This window comes from Nannobrachium achirus (assembly GCF_963921795.1).
Source record: "Nannobrachium achirus genome assembly, chromosome: 3".
NCBI lineage: Eukaryota > Metazoa > Chordata > Actinopteri > Myctophiformes > Myctophidae > Nannobrachium > Nannobrachium achirus.
Genome location: NC_137812.1, coordinates 20,560,802 through 20,578,388, shown reverse-complemented (window position 1 = coordinate 20,578,388; position 17,587 = coordinate 20,560,802). Strand labels below are relative to the sequence as shown.

General features: G+C 42.5%; 2 protein-coding genes across 4 annotated transcripts in view; both read left to right on the top strand.

Annotated features, from left to right (window-relative positions):
* The first annotated feature begins 389 nt into the window (after window positions 1-389).
* spcs3 (signal peptidase complex subunit 3) lies at window positions 390-7,682 on the top strand. Its single transcript, XM_080721607.1, has 5 exons — window positions 390-655; window positions 1,583-1,658; window positions 3,126-3,200; window positions 4,192-4,307; window positions 6,631-7,682. Exons 1-5 carry the CDS (start codon window positions 513-515, stop codon window positions 6,761-6,763), a joined length of 543 nt encoding a protein of 180 aa, XP_080577733.1. The 5' UTR covers window positions 390-512; the 3' UTR covers window positions 6,764-7,682.
* Window positions 7,683-10,466: 2,784 nt separating this feature from the next.
* The window catches only part of galnt7 (UDP-N-acetyl-alpha-D-galactosamine: polypeptide N-acetylgalactosaminyltransferase 7), a 38,424-nt gene continuing 31,303 nt past the window's right edge, over window positions 10,467-17,587 (top strand). For all 3 annotated transcript variants that reach the window (XM_080721260.1, XM_080721261.1, XM_080721262.1), the window contains exons 1-4: window positions 10,467-10,670; window positions 13,313-13,424; window positions 14,451-14,683; window positions 16,641-16,726. In XM_080721260.1, coding sequence (XP_080577386.1) covers window positions 10,545-10,670; window positions 13,313-13,424; window positions 14,451-14,683; window positions 16,641-16,726 — 557 coding nt within the window. In that variant the 5' untranslated portion in view covers window positions 10,467-10,544. The remainder of the gene's footprint in view (window positions 10,671-13,312; window positions 13,425-14,450; window positions 14,684-16,640; window positions 16,727-17,587) is intronic.

The following is a 17,587-nucleotide window of genomic DNA, read 5'->3' as shown; positions in this document are numbered from 1 at the left end:
CAAAATCGGTATGAAAAGTCACCTTGGCCTTCAGGAGGCTGCTACCAGTAACCCTTTTTTTCTGATGTTATGCTTTTTCTGCTTTTGAAATTGATATTATCCTAGATAAAGTAGGCCTACTATGTTCTATCCGTCTGTCTTTCAATGTTATATGAGATACTTAAAGTGTGGTTCCTGTGGAAATAAGCCTCGGCTTTCTAGGATCTCCTTTTAGTTGACCTTGTACCAGTGATTTGTACTGTCATGAAACTGTACTTTTTTTTCCTATTGCAAACTTCTAATACATTCTTCAATCAACCAAGCAATACTCTCCTCCACGCGGCAGAGGTCGCCCTTCCCAACACCAACAGACCAGAGTCAGCGCTTCCGTACAGTCATTCATCTCTCCGTTCGCTTCCTGGTTGGAGAGTTAGCAGGGTATGGTTAGCAGCTGTTTGTTTATGTTCTCACCCGTTTAAACGGCGTATTAATATTATATTTTTGGTCGTATCGTTATCGTAACAGTTCCCAGGATGAACACGGTGCTGTCCAGAGCCAACTCCCTGTTCGCCTTCTCTCTGAGCGTCATGGCGGCGTTGACGTTCGGCTGCTTCATCACCACGGCGTTCAAAGACCGAAGAGTTCATGTGGATGTACACGTCTCCAGAGTGATGCTGTGAGCAATATTATTGTTTATATTACATTTACACGTCTCCAGAGTGATGCTGTGTGCATTATTATCATTATTATTATTTATATTACATTTAAACGTCTCCAGACTAGACAAGAGTGATGCTGTAGGTCGTAAAATGCTTATTATCAAAACGGTGTCCTCCCTATGTTCCCCATCCAAAAAAAGGAACTATGTTCCACAGCCAAAAAAAAGGTATATTATGTTCCCAACTCAAATGCAGGAAATGGTAGAACATCTGGGCACGAAGCACACGTGGGCAATCCTAATTTAGGACGAGTGCCCACTCGTCCAGTTGTCCAGGTGCCCAGTTGCCCAGGCCAGGTTCCCACATGTCCCTATTGTCCAGATGTCCAGGTGCCTAGCCTACTCGTCCAGATGCCCTGTCATAACAAAATATGGTGCCCACCTGTCCCTAGTGCCCCTGTCCCACAGAGGAACAGAGCCTCCATTAGCCCATTAAGACTTGAGGACGCAATTTTACAAAATGTCTTCTAAATCCTAACAGTTTTCAGAAAAACATATGTCAGTGAGTGGTGCTCAAACCTTTTTAATGTCAAGGACTGAAGTCGGTGTCGGAGAGACGGGGAGACCCCTATTACTGATCAAATAAACTATAGCAGGGGTATTCAATGTTTTCAGGCCAAGGACCCCTTAGCTTAGAGAAAGATGAAGCAGGGACCCCCACAACCTTTTCAGAGATTCCATATAGTTTGATCGTTTGACAGCACGATCATCATCAATGTATTTTGGATTCATGTCAGTTTGTGTTTTCAAATATTTAACCACTTGAACTGTCAATACTTGACCATTACCTCTGTACTTAGTCTGCTTTTTTTCCCCTCTACACCAAACCTCTTTGCCGAAAACTCTCTCTCTCTCTCTCTCTCTCTCTCTCTCTTTCTCTAACAGGAAGAACGTGGATGACTTCACGGGACCCCGAGAGAGGAGTGACCTGGGCTTCATCACCTTTGACCTCTCGGCTGATATCCTTTCTAGTTGATGTTTTAAAAAAGAATCCAGAATTTGACAAATCTTTTCACAATTCTTTGAGAACAGCAGAACTTGCACTCTGCCTCAGCAATCTATCTCCCAGGGGTCTAGCGCAATATATATATGTTTTTCAGGCTCAGAGAAAGATGAAGCAGGGATCCCCAGTACATATGTAATGGGAACATATCCAGTCAGGGTGAAGTGTTGACAGGAAGATTCAGGCAGAGTCAACAGCATTTACAGCAAAGATTCAACTTTTTGAACATCAATGTAGGTGGCTTCATAGAATTGTTTGACAGTACTATCATCAGCGTTGTCTACATTTATTTTTGTTTTGTTTACACATTCTCTTTGTTACATTTTGTTGCATATTTTTGGGAATTCTTGTAATATTATAACAACACAAATCTTGTGGTCCCTGACACAAACTAATTTTCAGATGGGGGTCCACAGTAGTACAGACGACTGCTTTCTTAATCCAAGCACACATGCACTGTCAGGGTTTTAGGTTTTATTATAGACATTTTGATGTGGTCCAGTAGGACACCTACTGGTTAACAACAGGTATTGCATCAAAGGCAAAGTGCATTCAACCCTCTGCTCCAGTGCTCAAACAAGCCATCCTTTAACAGATCTACAGTAGAAATGTATCTTTATATCAACAGTAGAAATCTAGGCAATGGAGGGATGAATTACAGCAAATTATACATAGTTTAAGTGATAGTTTTTGGCTAAAACAAAAAGTTTTCTTTTTTAACAAATTATCAAGCTCTCCAGCTCTTTGGAAAACATCATTTCATCCAATTGGGAGAGAGAATCCATTGATCCATTGTTAAAAGTCCTCAAATTCTCACTTTGCAAATGCGCAGATACCCTGTGTAGTGTGTACACTTACAATTTAGGCATTTAGCAGAAGCTTTTAATCCAAAGCGATTTACAATAAGCAGGCAATACATCAATTTAATAAGCAAGATAAAATGTACATCAACAACAATACAACAAATGCATAGGAATATCAATCTAGAAAAACAATAACATAGGCAGATCACGCACCTAATCAGTAAAAAAGGTTTCTAAAACCTAAAAATGCTATCTAGCTTCATGTTTGGTCACCGAGGGAAGGGCAGTGTTACAGTAGTGCTATGGGTTTAGATGGAGTCTGAAGAGGTGAGTCTTCAGTTCACGACGGAAGCTAGGGAGTGAGTCTGTGGTTCTAAGTGCAACAGGGAGTTTAGTACACAGTTTGGGGGCCAGGAGGGCAAGTTGTCTAGGACGAGTGGATTTTTTCCGGGGCTTTTTAGCGAGGGTTCTGTCAGCATCTAAGCATGCACTTAGACTGTATGCTGGTGGTTTGTTAACTGTTGAGTGAGAAAGCAATGCACATTATGCAAATAATCTGGGGAGTGGAGTTTGAGAACCACTGCTGTACAAGCATGTTATTCCTTGACAGTATCCCCTACATTTGCAGCCTATCTTTGACTGGAATGTGAAGCAGCTGTTTCTCTATCTGTCCGCGGAGTACGCCACCAGGAGTAACGTAAGGGAACTGCAATCACTGCTATTTCTTCATCTGTCTACATGATATCCTCACTGTTGGGTGGAAACCTTGTATGTCCAAAACCGTTACTTTTCAGGAAATGGGGGAAAGAATAGAGCCTGTGTTCCATATGGAGCCAATATAGTTATTATTTATTTTTATTGTTTTGTCATTGTTTTGTTTTTGAACCAATGAAAAGTATAATCAAGAGCTTGTAACTAGATAATAACTACATTGGATCCATTGGAACACACACATGCTCTTTCTTTTTTTTCCTTTTTTTATCCCACGATTTTTGTAACCCATTTTTCACCCAGTGCCAAATGTAATCCTGGTTAGCTCTGCTCTCCCTCTGCCACACCTGGGGAGACAACAAACTGACCTCGCTGGTTTGGACGTAGCGCGTGGAAGGAACACGTTATTCCAACCAGTTCCTTTCCCCTCCATCAGGCGCCCTGGCTGGCCAGGGGGAGGCATTATTGAGACCAGGATTACTGCATGTTTTTGTGAGGGTATCAACCCTAGGAGACACGGGGAGAACATGCAAACTCCACACACAGGCTCTTTTTTTATCTATAAATTGAATTTTATGAACTAATAGTTTTGGAGGAAGCCTTTTTGACCAAAGTCATTTAATACCGGCTGCTCCTACAAACCATCACAGAGCTAGGCTATAGGTGAAATCTATGTGTTCATCTTTGGCAGCCTTGGACATGTACATAGGTTGGTTGTAAGAGGCTTCCAACAACTTGGGATGCCAAAAAAAGCAGCTAAACGGCTTGCAAAGTTCTGTGCAATCTCTTCTTCTATCAGTAGTCGCCAAATATGGCAAAGGCGTTGTTACTTGTACCCTTGAATGGTGTGTGGCTATTGGATATTTGTCCAGGATTTGCTGACTGTACATTATGTACAGCACCTTGTAATATGTGTGTCCTTGTATTGTATCTCTTATGTGGACATAAATAAATGATTGAAATGTGTGCGTGTGTAGGCTCTGAACCAGGTGGTACTGTGGGATAAGATCGTGCTTCGAGGTGAGAACACCAAACTGAACCTGAGAGACAACAAGTCCAAGTACTTCTTCTTTGACGACGGGAACGGACTGAGGTTAGAGACATACACACACACACACTAGGGATGGGACAATGCGTGATATTATCGTTTATGGTGATAAAAAAACACTCACAATAATCGTATCGTGGGGATTGATTTTTTTCGTGATATCGTCCTCTGTCATGCACTGGGGATCAATTCACCTTTTATTTGCCGAGCTGCATATCCGGTACCACTTAAAACCTCTATAATTCGTAAAAGGTACTTACATAATATATGTACTTGATACAGTCTTTTTTCACTCTCTATCAAAGGTCTTTGCCAAAAAATAGCCAATCTACTACCTCACAACGCGTCGCAACGTGACGCGGTGTGAGCTTGTAATCGGCTATTTTTGGTAAATGTTCCACCCCAGGATAATGGATTTTGATTATCGCGATAATACCGTAAATCGCGATTTCTTTTGGCACAATAACCGTGATATGACATTTTCATTCCCATCCCTAACACACACACACACACACGTTTGCATTACTGTTCTTGTGAGGACACATTTTAGGGCGCTGATTTCGTGAATGCCATTTAAAAAAAAGATCTACAAGCAGGGATCGGCCATTTTCCATTGGGCGGCACAAGCGTGCCACCAAAATGAACTCTGGATGTTTTTTAACCATAACCATAAAGTGGTTCCAGGTCTTAATGGGCTAATATTATTATGCTTTCTAAAATGTTCAGAAAGAGTGGAAATGGCACATAAGCTCACAGCAGATACACATTCACCATGTGCGCCTTTTCCATTGTTTTTTAAACTTTTTCAACAGATGAATTTGGGCGGGTGAAACAAAACAACTGTTACAAATTATGTAAGATAATTGTGATTATCTCAAACTATTTCCTGTAGGTCAGGAAATAAACCGAAAAGATACCCAAATGTAGAAACTTCTAAACTGTGGGCCCAGTAAACAAAGCAACATACTGTATAAGTGTATACAGAGCATCTGCGAGTTTCAAAAGTTAAAATGTGATGACTTTTAATTAGGCCTAGAATTATTGAATGCTTTAACCAGTGAAAAATAGCAGATATACACACCGAGTGCCGCGCTGCGAGCTTTTAGATCTGCTATTTTTGAAAAAAGTCGTGAAAATGTGTGCAAATCTTTGAATATATTTATTTTCAAAGCGAACGTTTGTAACTCAAACTTTGCTTCTGGGGGGGGGGGGGGAGGGGGGGTCCCTGGAGCTCAATATTTTGAGATGGGGGGTCCGTGGCCAAATAAATACCATTTTGGGGGTCCTTCACATGAAAAGGTTTGAGAACCACTGACATAGTAGTCTCTCAAGAACAGACTAACTAAGCGAAAAGGACCCTTTCTTTGACGATGGCTAGCCAGATTGCTGACATAGAAACATAGTTAAAAAAAAAAAAAAACCTTAGAGGGTTCATAAGACACTTGGCACTCGGTGCCGCGCTGTGAGCTTGTATATCTGCTATTTTTCAATAGTTAAAGCATAAAATAATGATACACAATAATGTGTACCCGTTCTAAATGGGTTAAGACCTTAAAAAATGCATCAAAAGTAGTCGACAAACTATACTATAGAAATGTTCTAACATTGGCCAAATATTACCCCCCAAGGACCCTGGAACCCCACTTTGAGAATCAATGGTGTGCAGATAGATGAACCTATTTCCTGTATAGGCGTGCGCTGCAACAGAACAAACATTTCCTGTGTGAACCGCGGATGCAGCGTGAGAGAGGCAGCTGTCACGCACACACACACACACACACACACACACACACACACACACACACACACACACGTGTGTACACGCACTGACACACACTGTGCAGTCGGCTACTTACCAGTGTTGCCAAATTCTGCGAGAGAAACAAGCAACCAGGTATATTGAAAAGAAGCCAAAAATAAGCGACTAAGGGCAGATCAGTAAACGTTATTGTCTAATGTTAGGTCAGTGGTTCTCAAACGTTTTCATGTCAAGGACCCCAGAAAATAGCAAATATATACGTAAAGTATGTACTGTGGGGTTTAACTGAAACAAGCCCACAAAAACAACCCACAACTACCAATATTCCATTGCTGTCGGGTGAAAAGCTCACGTTCAAAACTTCACACCGCATTTCCAGCTTGTGGATCTGCTATTTTTGATACTGTGTGACGCTGACGTATGATCAAGTAAGGCGTTCATTTACGGGAAAAAAAAGACTTGCACAGATTGTCATGATTTTTCAAAAAATAGCAGAGCTACGCTGTAAGCTTGTTTATCAGCTATTTTTTCACTAGGTAAAGCATAGAATAATGGTTAAAGCGGTTAAAATCTTAACGTGGCTTCATCTGTCACCTCCTTCCCCTACAGGTCCAACAAGAACATTACGTTGACGCTGTCCTGGAATGTTGTCCCCAACGCTGGAATACTGCCCCTAGTGACAGGAGATGGACACATCAGCCTGCCGTTCCCCGAACAATACGAAACCACCAAGAGCTATTAATGAGCTCCTAGATTTTCAACCCTGTGTGTGTGTGTGTGTGTGTGTGTGTGGCCGTGTCAATCCTGCAAACCGTTGGTAGCGAAAATAGCGGATCTACAAGTTAAACTAGTAAGACGCCTCAGGGTGACGGCGAGGTCGTGCCAATTCTTGGCCATCTGGCCAGTGATATATATACAGTATATATATATGGGCATAAAAGGGATTCTGTTAGAGTGGTTCCCATGACATCACAACATACAAACCAGTTTATGCCCATACATGGAGATCCCTACCAGCCACACAGATATGGGCCATGTCTTGGCCATCTGGCCAGTGTATCGATGACATCAGGGATCTTCATATATGGGCATAAAAGCGATTCTGGGGAATACCCATATATGGACTTTTACATAGGTGATGTCACTGTGATGTGTCAGGGGAACCACAGTGTTTTCATAGTAAACTTGCGACCTACGGGCGCAATAAACATTGAGCTTTCAGATCGACTATTTTCATTACGTTTGACTTCAGATGACAAAATATATAGTTCGTTTTGTGTGTTGTTTTTTTTTTTTTTTTTGGTATCCTTTTCGTCAGGCAGGATTGTGTACACAATGTTTTCACAAATCTAAACATTGACTCTTAAGGCAGCCACAACCAAACACTCAACAACATATGACACATCATGTATGATACACACTAGGGATGTAAAGATGCAACAGGTAGACGCACACAAACATACACGCACACAATCTGTACCGTGGGTAAAGCCTGTTTCATACTCGTACGACGGCTGATAAAAGTCATGTATTTTCGTGTTTGAAGATGCGTTGTTTTTGTTGCCTCTTTTCTTTCAAGTATGAAACATCCTTTAATGTAGGCTAATTTATCTGTTGTTTTTTTGTCTTCTAATTTGTAATAAAATCTCACGTTGGGAGTAGTTGTGTTTTTCATTATCAATTCATTTTACCCTATCTGGTTTACATATATTATGTACTCATTGACTGCCACACCAAAGTTTCCCGAGTTTAGATTAATTCCATTTAATTAAAAACAATCCAAAATCGTATTGCTGATCCAAGGTGCCTAAGTAATCAATAAGCTAAAAAAATATATATATATATATAAATTGAACAGAGATTCTGTCCACAGGATTTCTTGCATTCAGGTCCTTTGTATCATCCTGGTGCTCTGTTGCACGTACACAGTGCACACAGAAGATGTTAGTCTAGGGGAGCAGGTAGTTATTAGGTTTTTATTGAGAAATGACACAAAGCAGAGGGTTTGTCATCACCCTGAAGGACTTACTCCCAGGGGTAAATGAAATGTGTCATATAGGCCTATGTCAATATGAACAGTGTATGGTATTTGATTATGGTAAAATAAATGAGTAAAAATAACTTAAACCCAGCATATACTGTACACAAAAGTGTAACAAAACACTTCCAATGTGGGTTTGCAACACAGAATTGAAGAAGTCCAATAACATTACATAGCACCAATACATTACATCAGGGGCCTCCTCAGAGTTCTTACAGGGGGTCCACCAAATCGATGTCTTGTGTGATGGGGAACATTAGCCGAAAATTGCAGGTCTACGTGCTGAGAGGCGTTGTTTGTTTGCGAGCTTGTAGACCTATTTTCAGTGTTTGTGTAGAGGGGAAAAGAGCAGACCAAGTAGGCTTACTGAGCCAACAGTCATCTGGGGATGACAGAATCATGTGGAGACCCCCCTGAGGGTCTCGACCCGCAGGTTGAGAACCCTAGGAGAAGTGTGTAGATTAGAAGAACACACCACTAACTTAACTTTACTGGAGTATTTCCAAATTTCAGTTCTTAATTTACTTCTACTCCACTGCTACATCTCAGAGGCAAATATTGTACTTTTTACTCCATTGCAATTATTTGAAGACTTTCATTACAAGTTACTTTGTAGATTTTGATTATTGTTATTACAAAACATACATTTACCACTTCAGCCCTATATACTTTGGCTGTATGAACGTAGCATATCTTCAAGCTCACAATGTGTAGTGATGTGACACATTGTGATTGTGAGCTTGCATGTAGATCTGCTATTTTCAAAGGTTTTTATTTGTATTCATTTGAAAACTTATGAAATGGAACATTCTGCATAACGACTACTTTTACTTTAGGTAGGCCTACTTTAAGTACCATTTGATGCCAATACCTGTGGTGTGTGTGGTGTACTTTTACTCTTTTATATATAACTATGCTTTTACTCAAGTACATTTTGAATATAGGCCTATTATAAAATGTAGAGAAAGGGGGTAATTACATAGTTTGTCCAGCAGAGGACGGCCTGACTCCAGTGTTCTAAGCACCAGCAGTGCTATAAGCACCACTGCTTGTAGACTGTATACTGGCATATCAGCAGTGCTCTTAAGCACCACTGCTTGTAGACTGTATACTGGCATATCAGCAGTCGTGGATAAAGTACAAACGTGACAAAAGATTTATCTTATAATATTCTGTGTGACAAGTTGGACTGAGTTAAACATCCCGCTCTATCTGTACCAAGTAGACCTCTGGACCTATGGCTACTGCACAAACAGAGACAATTTTAAAGGATTTGAGGATTTTTGTTGTATATACACTACTATTTAAATAGTTTTACAAAGATATTGCTGCTATATGTTTAAAAAAAACTTTATAAACTGCCTTTGTAGCCTACATAACGATGCAATGTGACATGTGGGCCTACTTTAGCTCTGTTTAACACAACTGTAACCCCTCCAACTGTATTTACTTTCCTCGTGTTCTTAAACAGTTTTTTATTATATTTTGACACTTGCTTTGGAAATGTTTGCACACACATGCATCACATGCATCCCATTTACCATTCCACTTTACCAAAATGACTGGATATTGGATGTAGCCAACAGGTTTTGTACAGCTTTCTTTTGTGGCCTATCCATCCATCCATCCTACCTACCTACAGGTTACTACCTCCCTACAGGGACCCCCAAACTGATGGGAAGATGGAGCAGAGACCCCCTACCTTGTAGACTGGGGCTACAACAATTATTGTATATTTATGTAAAAATAAAAAAATGTTTCATGTGTATAAACATAGGCCTACCATGTTATTGTGCATTCAATAATATGCTATTAAAATAATAGATGAATTATATTCATGCGTTTATAATGTTAAACATGCATGTACAAGTGGCTGTGCCACTGCCATTTACAAACATACCATTTTAACTGAGAACCAATGTCAATACTATCAATCTATCTCTATAACAATCTGTCAATTGCACAATAATCATGCATACAAGCTAATGAAGGCTATTCAAAAGAGACAGAATCATGTTTATATTTAAAGACAAATTAAAAAGAAATACAGGCCTATACATAATTATACTTTTCCCCCCAACAATTTCGGGGACCCCCTGCAGTATCCCTTCCCCGCGGACTCCTAGGGGTCGCGGACCCCCTGTTGAAGACCCCTGGATTAAATAACAAAATGTCAAGGAGCAGCAAACCTATTATTTTGAAGTCCTCCAGTGGAAGTCACAGGCCACCCGGCTCCGCTCTGGAGTCCGGAGTCTCAGACTGTGGGTGGGAACACTTGGAGGCGCTACACCCATCATCATCAACACAACACTGAGAGTACAGCCTAGGCAGCTTGTGTGTGTGCGCGCGTGTGTGTGTGACTGTGTGTGTGTCTGGAGAGAGAGAGGGCAGAGAGAGAGTGTGTGTGTGTCAGATTAAACGTAAAACACTCCGGATTTCTCCAGGACACGCACCGCCACATACATCGATCCTTCCCCCAGCGATGAGGCTGAAAGTGGGCTTTGTTTTACGCAGTCTGACGGTGATCGCCACATTCCTGGGTCTGGTGCTGCTGTGGAGCTCCCTGTCCCCCAAACCCGGCGAGGAGGACCCCTTTAAACCCAAACAGGTGAGTGTCACCCTGCATGGCCCCACCGGGACACATTCAACCCTTTAACCCCTATGTGTGTACCTGCATATGATCGATCGATTGACCGATACATCTTGTCGATCCATCGACAACAAGATGTATCATCATATTCATATGCGATATAGAAACATCATCGTATTTGTTGGATGATGTCACATTCAAACTAACCCCTTGTTTGCGTATGGTATGTACCTGTGATCGATTGATCGATACGTCTACATCGATGATGGATCGAGCCAGCCAATCGAAACCGTAAACGTTCAGTTTGAGATGTACAGCACAACAAGCAGTGTATTTTTTTTGGGGGGGGGGGGGATGAGTCTGGTCTGGTGTTGTTCTCTGTATGTAGACCTATCCCCCCCTATCAATCAATATCATAACATATCGATTTACTCGGTGTATCGTTGACAAGTCGGCCAGATCGATGTGTGGGGCGGCCAATGTACAGTAAATCTGATCAGATTAGAAAGTGTCAGCTGTAGTAGATGGTTGAACTAAAGAGACTCGCACCAAACTGATTGTTGAAACGATATTATTACAGATGAATGCGTATAGTGGTGATGTGTTGCTGCTGTAGTTGTTATTACTATTGCATTGTGATTAATTACGATGATTAATTAGCTTCGCTGGCTAAAGAGAAGCAGGGTGGTTGCCATGGAGAAGCGGTGGGTTTCTATGGCCAATTTGAACGAGGAGATAACAGGGTTTCCACCTTGAGAAATATAGTTTACTATAAAATAGGCTAGTTCATTTAATCTTATCATGTGTGTATTGATGTTGTCGTTAAGCGGCATTGTTTGGACTGTAGTGTACACTTGGATTCATTTCCAGGATTCATATCCGCATATGTCATCATCACAGCGCGTCAGTCAGTCGACATGGCTCAGAGCGTTTTGTCGACATCGGCGGCCCTATCGAATTGTGTGACCCGTAGGCGTCGCTGTTTTGAAAATTCGGGTGGTCCGGACGCTTTGCACTAAAATAATGGGAGCCGAACTTCGGCTCCCATTATTTTAGTGCAAAGCGGCTGCCGAAGGCAAACGTTTAAATGGTTGTTTTAGGTTTATTTGTCACCTTTAGGTAGAAGCACAAATATTGTGCAGAGTGAAGCAAAAATATTTTGCAAAGTTAAATGTCATCTCTCCCTCTTTTTTTTCATCTGAAATGCCGTTGTTTTGAATCTAAAAATAACCTCCTTTGACATTTTCTCACAGAAAAACAATGGTATTTAGGTTGATCATGGCCATGGGTTGAATTTGACCTATTTCCACACAAAATATAAATTCTACTACCACATGTAGGCCTATTTATTGCCGGCCGGACGGCCCGGACCCGAGCTGCCAATCTAGCACAACCGTCGCAAAAAGAGCGACTGGGGGATGGGTCACATAAATCTACAGGTCACGGTTGTGGGTGTAACACGGATGGCTCACATTGCCACAGGGCTACAGCAAATTAAACATGAGTCGTGCCTGGTGTTTGCACAGTGTTTACATAGTGTGTACACAGTGCATATGCAATGCTTTGTTATAGAGGCAAATCACACTGTATTGTACAGGCTATGTTTTCTGACTGTGGCGCCGTGTCAAGTTGTAAATGAATTAGATGAACTGAAAATGGAACCAAATGGACCCGTACAGGTCCTTTTGGTTCTATGTGTAGAGTTACAAATAGCCTAAAGCAGAGGTCTTCAAAGTTCTTCAGGTCAGGGGCCCCTTAGAGATGAAGCAGCAGATGTTGCTTTTTCATAGATGGCTTCATCATATAGACTTGTTTGACAGCACTTTCATCTGTGTTGTGTCAATTCATGTTTTTGTTTGTTTGTTTGTTTGTTTGTTTGTTTTGTGTACACATTATCTTTTCTATTAATGTGTTGTAGCCTATATTGTTGTGCATTTTCAGACATTTAGCCTCTTAAACCCTCAATACTTTGTCAACTTGACCTTTGGCTCTGTATTTGGTCTCAGGCATGTGCTCACATAAACATCAAAGGGCGTCTGTAAAAAGTGCCCTCTCCAGACCATGAATTCACTTTTTACTATGGTGAAAGAAACGCAAATGCCCCCTGAAGGCAGCATGAGAATCGCCATGTCCAAACTCTCCTGAACTTGAACACAGCATGCATCTTATGTTGAAAGAATTGCCCTCTCTGTGTAGACAATCCATGCCATTACGCCACATCTCCAGTATTGACTTGCTTAGTTCAGTGTGGTATCAAGCACCGAAAATAGCCGACCTCCAAGCTCACAACGCGTGTTGTGAGCTTGGAGGCCGGCTATTTTCGATATTTTCACCAAAAGGCCCTTTTAGAAATGTCAGCCCCTGCTCTCCTAACATCCTCTGCAGTCTGCACGTCCCTGCTTGCTCTGCTCTTATTTTCCCTCTACACGACCCAAACCTCTGCCGAAAAATAGCCGATCTACAAGCTAATTGGCTGTTCAGATATACAAGCTCACAGCGCGGCACCGAGTGCCGCGCTGCGAGCTCGTAGATCTGCTATTTTTGAAAAGTCGTGAACATTTGAATTTTGACCCGATTCTATAAGTGTCTTTTGAATCCTTCTAATTCTAGGCCTAAATGGGTTAAAAAACGTGTCCCCCCCCCCCCCCCTCCCCCCACAGGGTGACAGTCTACTGCCAGGGAGGGACCCCGTGGACCAGTTTAAGCCGGTGGTCCCGTGGCCCCACGTGGAAGGGGTGGAGGTGGACCTCAACTCCATCAGACTCAAACATGGTGAGAAAGGGAAAAAAAGGCTGTTGGGTTGAAAATTGTACTGTGTACGCGTCTCTTCGCCGAATCTCTTCGCCGGAAATCAGCCGATCTACAAGCTCGCAACTATTTCAAATGTTCCCCCCCAGAATAGGGATGCTAGGGTTCAAGTGGTTCATGTACTGTAAATAAAAATCGCCCCACCAAGCTTGGCCAATGTGGGATGGGGCGGGACATATGTGCAAACAGAAGCAGGACATTTAAATGGATGGACAAAGCCAGATGTAGGAGCGATTAGCACCACTAAAAGAAGTTCCTATCGCACAAAGATTTGGTAGCAACCCTGAGGACCCCCTGTTGAAGAGAATCAATGTAGGCAATAGAAGTGCTGTATTGAAACACAAGTGTCTTCAAAATGTCCTCTTCAGGGTGTGACTCATTTGCTTGACAAACACCAATTACTCCCACCCAGGATTTACAACTAATGTACAGATGGCAACCTATACATGCTACACATACGCACGCACGCACGCATGCGCACGCACAAGCGCAGGGGCGGCAGTGGCTCAGGGGTAGAGAAACCATCATTAGAACAGGGAGGGTTCCTTCCCAAAGGGTTCCCAATTCGAGCCTGGGCTCCCTCAGAGTTAGTGTTGAAGAGTCCTTGAGCAAGACTCTAGTTGCTCACGGTGTGCAGGTTGGTGCCTTGCATGGTTTCCTCCTCCATCGGTGTATGAATGTGTGTGTGAATGGGTGAATGTAATGCACAATCTATGTAAAGCGCCTTGGATAAAAGTGCTATATAAATACCATTTTACCGTGCACACATTGAGTAAATGTACAAAGTTATCAGCATCATAGTACAAATAAGAAAATAAGAGTCTGCACACCAAAGAGTACGTTTACTTATGGTAACGTTTCGAGCTTTGATGTCTATGTGTGCACGTGCCTGCTCTCAGCTAAGGGGTCCATGGCCTGAAAAACGTTGAAGACCCCTTCATTAAACGATCGATAACACATTGTTTTCTGTGTGGTGTCTGGTGTCTCCAGGTAAGGCGGAGCACCCCCACCAGCCCGCCCAGAACCCGGGCCAGCAGCAGGTGATCGCCCAGCAGTACGTGACCTTCAAGCCCCACGCCAACCCCTACACCAACCCCACGCTCAAGCAAGGCGTCCTGGGCAACTTTGAGCCCCAGGACCCCGAGCCTCCGGGGGTCCCCGGGGGCCCCGGGGAGGGGGCCAAGCCTTTCATCCTCGGAGCCGAGTACAAGGATGCTGCCCAGGTAGGGGAGGACTGCGACTTCTTAGTTATTTATCATGTGATAGCAGTGATTTTGTCGACTCAAACTATGACTATGTCGACCACCCTTTTTCGCTGACGAAAACAAGATAAAAACGAAACAAAAACTAAGCTACAAAGAGTGGAGATGAGATCCAGTAGAACTAAAAGTCAATTTATGTTTGGTTGCACTCTGAAAATGCCAATCTACAAGCTCTCGGCACTCGCTGCAGCGCCATGAGCTTGTAGATCTGCTAATTTTGAATATCCGAAGTATAAAATAATGGTTAAAGTGGTTTTAAAACCCCCGATCTGACGCAAGATGTTTTTCCGTGTGAAAGCCTCTGCAAGAAGATCACTGCACGAAACACTCAGGAGCAGAGCTTCCTGAGTGTTTCTGAATATCTGGCAGGTTAGATATTTGGCTCTATCTGCGATAAGCACTGCGAGAAGCATCCGTTTCAACAGCACCAGCCGGCAGCCGCTCCTCCTTTCCTTGGGTACATCATGTGTTGTGCATCAAAACAAACAGTGGAGACGATAACAGCATGGCTCCAAAGAAAAAGAGACACAGAAAACAAAATATGCACAACACAATAATAACATATGGACTCAGGAAAAGAAGGAACCACTGTGACATTTGGCAGAGACATACTCCTCAGTTTATCGTTTCAACTTTATTTTCTGAAGTTTCACACAAACTCCCAGCAGCGCACACACCATAGACTGTATAAAAGATATGGACAAAGCGAAGCCATTGGTTTCTATGCAGCGCAAATGTCACAATATGGGTCCTTGGCATGGGTGTTGCCATCATAGATTATAAAGGCATCAGAGGATGCTATTGGCTGCCAACGGTCACGTGCAACCGCAGGGATACATGGGAGAATGTGGTCAGAGCCTCCCGAAATACAGCACACGAAGAAGAACACTGCCGGCTGCATAGATATCTAGTTGGCCACGCCCCCCCCCCCCCCCCCCCAACTTTATCATCAATTTTAAAATAAATGGGTCCTTATTTTCACAAAACGCATATCATTGTGATTGAAAGGCAATTTTTAACTAGCGATAGGAACCATAAAGTATGTATGAAAGTGTTAATTAAGGTTAGAAAACGAAAGGGGGAAATTAATGGAGTCCAATGGAGAACAATTCTTTTTGCGATCGGCCGGGGGGGGAAACAGCGCAACTAGCGACCAATCATAGGAATTTTTAGTTCCGTATTGGAGTCATTTTAAATCAGCGGAACTCTCCCCCTGGCACACACCAAAACATCCCTCCCTCCCGACCAATCCCTGAGCTTCATGCTGCTAATGTCCATTACACAACAACACTTCCTCTCATTGGCCAGAAGCTCGGCTACAACTCGGCTATGAGTCCTGTGAAATGTCCTACAGTGTGTGATCCCTTCTCGGCGATCAATCGTGTTGTGAAAACCACAACGGTATCATGACGGCCGATTCCAAGAAAGACACTCTTATAGTGGGAAATACTTTACCGATCCGATGAGTCCCCGACCACTTCCATATCGTACAGTGTGTTCGGGCCAGTGGTGTAACTAAGTACATTTACTTAAGTACTGTACTTAAATACTATTTTGAGGTAATTTTTTACTTGACTATTTCCAATTTCCAGTACTTTTACTTCTACTCCACAACATTTTTTATCCAAATATTGTACTTTTACTACACTACATTTATTTGAAAGCGCTAGTTCCTAGTTACTTAGCAGGTATAAATTATAATAGGCTATTATAAAACATGCATAAACCACTTTAGCCCTATTTTATACCTTGGCTATTGGAAAATAGCCGATCTACAAGCTCACAACGTGTCACATCGCGACGCGTTGTGAGCTTGCCATTTTCTATATTGCACTATTGACTTTTACTTCAGTAATACATGTGAATACTCTTTCCACCACTGGTTCCTGCTTTAACTGCTGTACCTCTGTGTGCCCAGGCCACTATCAAGGAGTTTGGCTTCAACATGGTGGCCAGCGACATGATCTCGTTGGACAGAAGCATCAGCGACCTGCGGCACGACGAGTAAGTACTTAGATTTTTACTGCGAAAGGCTCTATGCACAGCAGCCATATTGGAGAGAAGTTGGGTCTCTTCTCACTTCCTTCAAAGGTGTTACCAATGGTACTTATGAAGGCTCTGTTCCCACCGGGAAGACTAGGGGTCTTCAAAATGTTCTGCCAAAGGACCCCTTAGCTGAGGAGGAGATGAAGCAGGGAGTCCAGGGGCCCTGTTTGATACCACTATCATCAATGTTGTAAAAATGTGTTTTTTTTTTTTTTTTTTTTTACGCATTATCTACTCATGTTAATGTATATTTGCAGAGATTTAACCACTTAAAGCATCAATAGTAAACTTGACCATTGGCTTGTACTTGGTTTGCTCTTTTTCCCTCTACACCAAACCTCTTTGCCAAAAATACAATGTGCTTAGGGCGTTGTGTGCTTGTAGATCAGCTACATTCTAACTAACCCCCGTCAGAATCCTATCACACTATCCGATTTGCAGGATCCGGACCAGCCTAGCAAAATGATACTGTGTTTTGGGGAGTTAGATAGCATATTATTTAGACAGATGCTAGGTTCATCTGTTGACCTGGAGTTGTACAGCTTTTTATTTCATTTTTATACCAGTATGACTCCCTAATCGGGAGATAAGCGACCGTCAGGTCGCATGTATGTTGTCTGAAAAAAGCAACCTCATGGTGGCGCTAGAAGAGGGGCATGTGAGAAATTAAGGGGCGGAGGTTGTGGTTTGCCAGTCAAGGAGTGTGTGTGCAAAGTTTGGCATGGATAGGGGCAACAGTGCCGGAGATAAGAGTCTGCAAAAATCAACCTCATGGTGGCGCTAGAAGAGGGGCATGTGAGAAATCAGGGGTGGAGATTG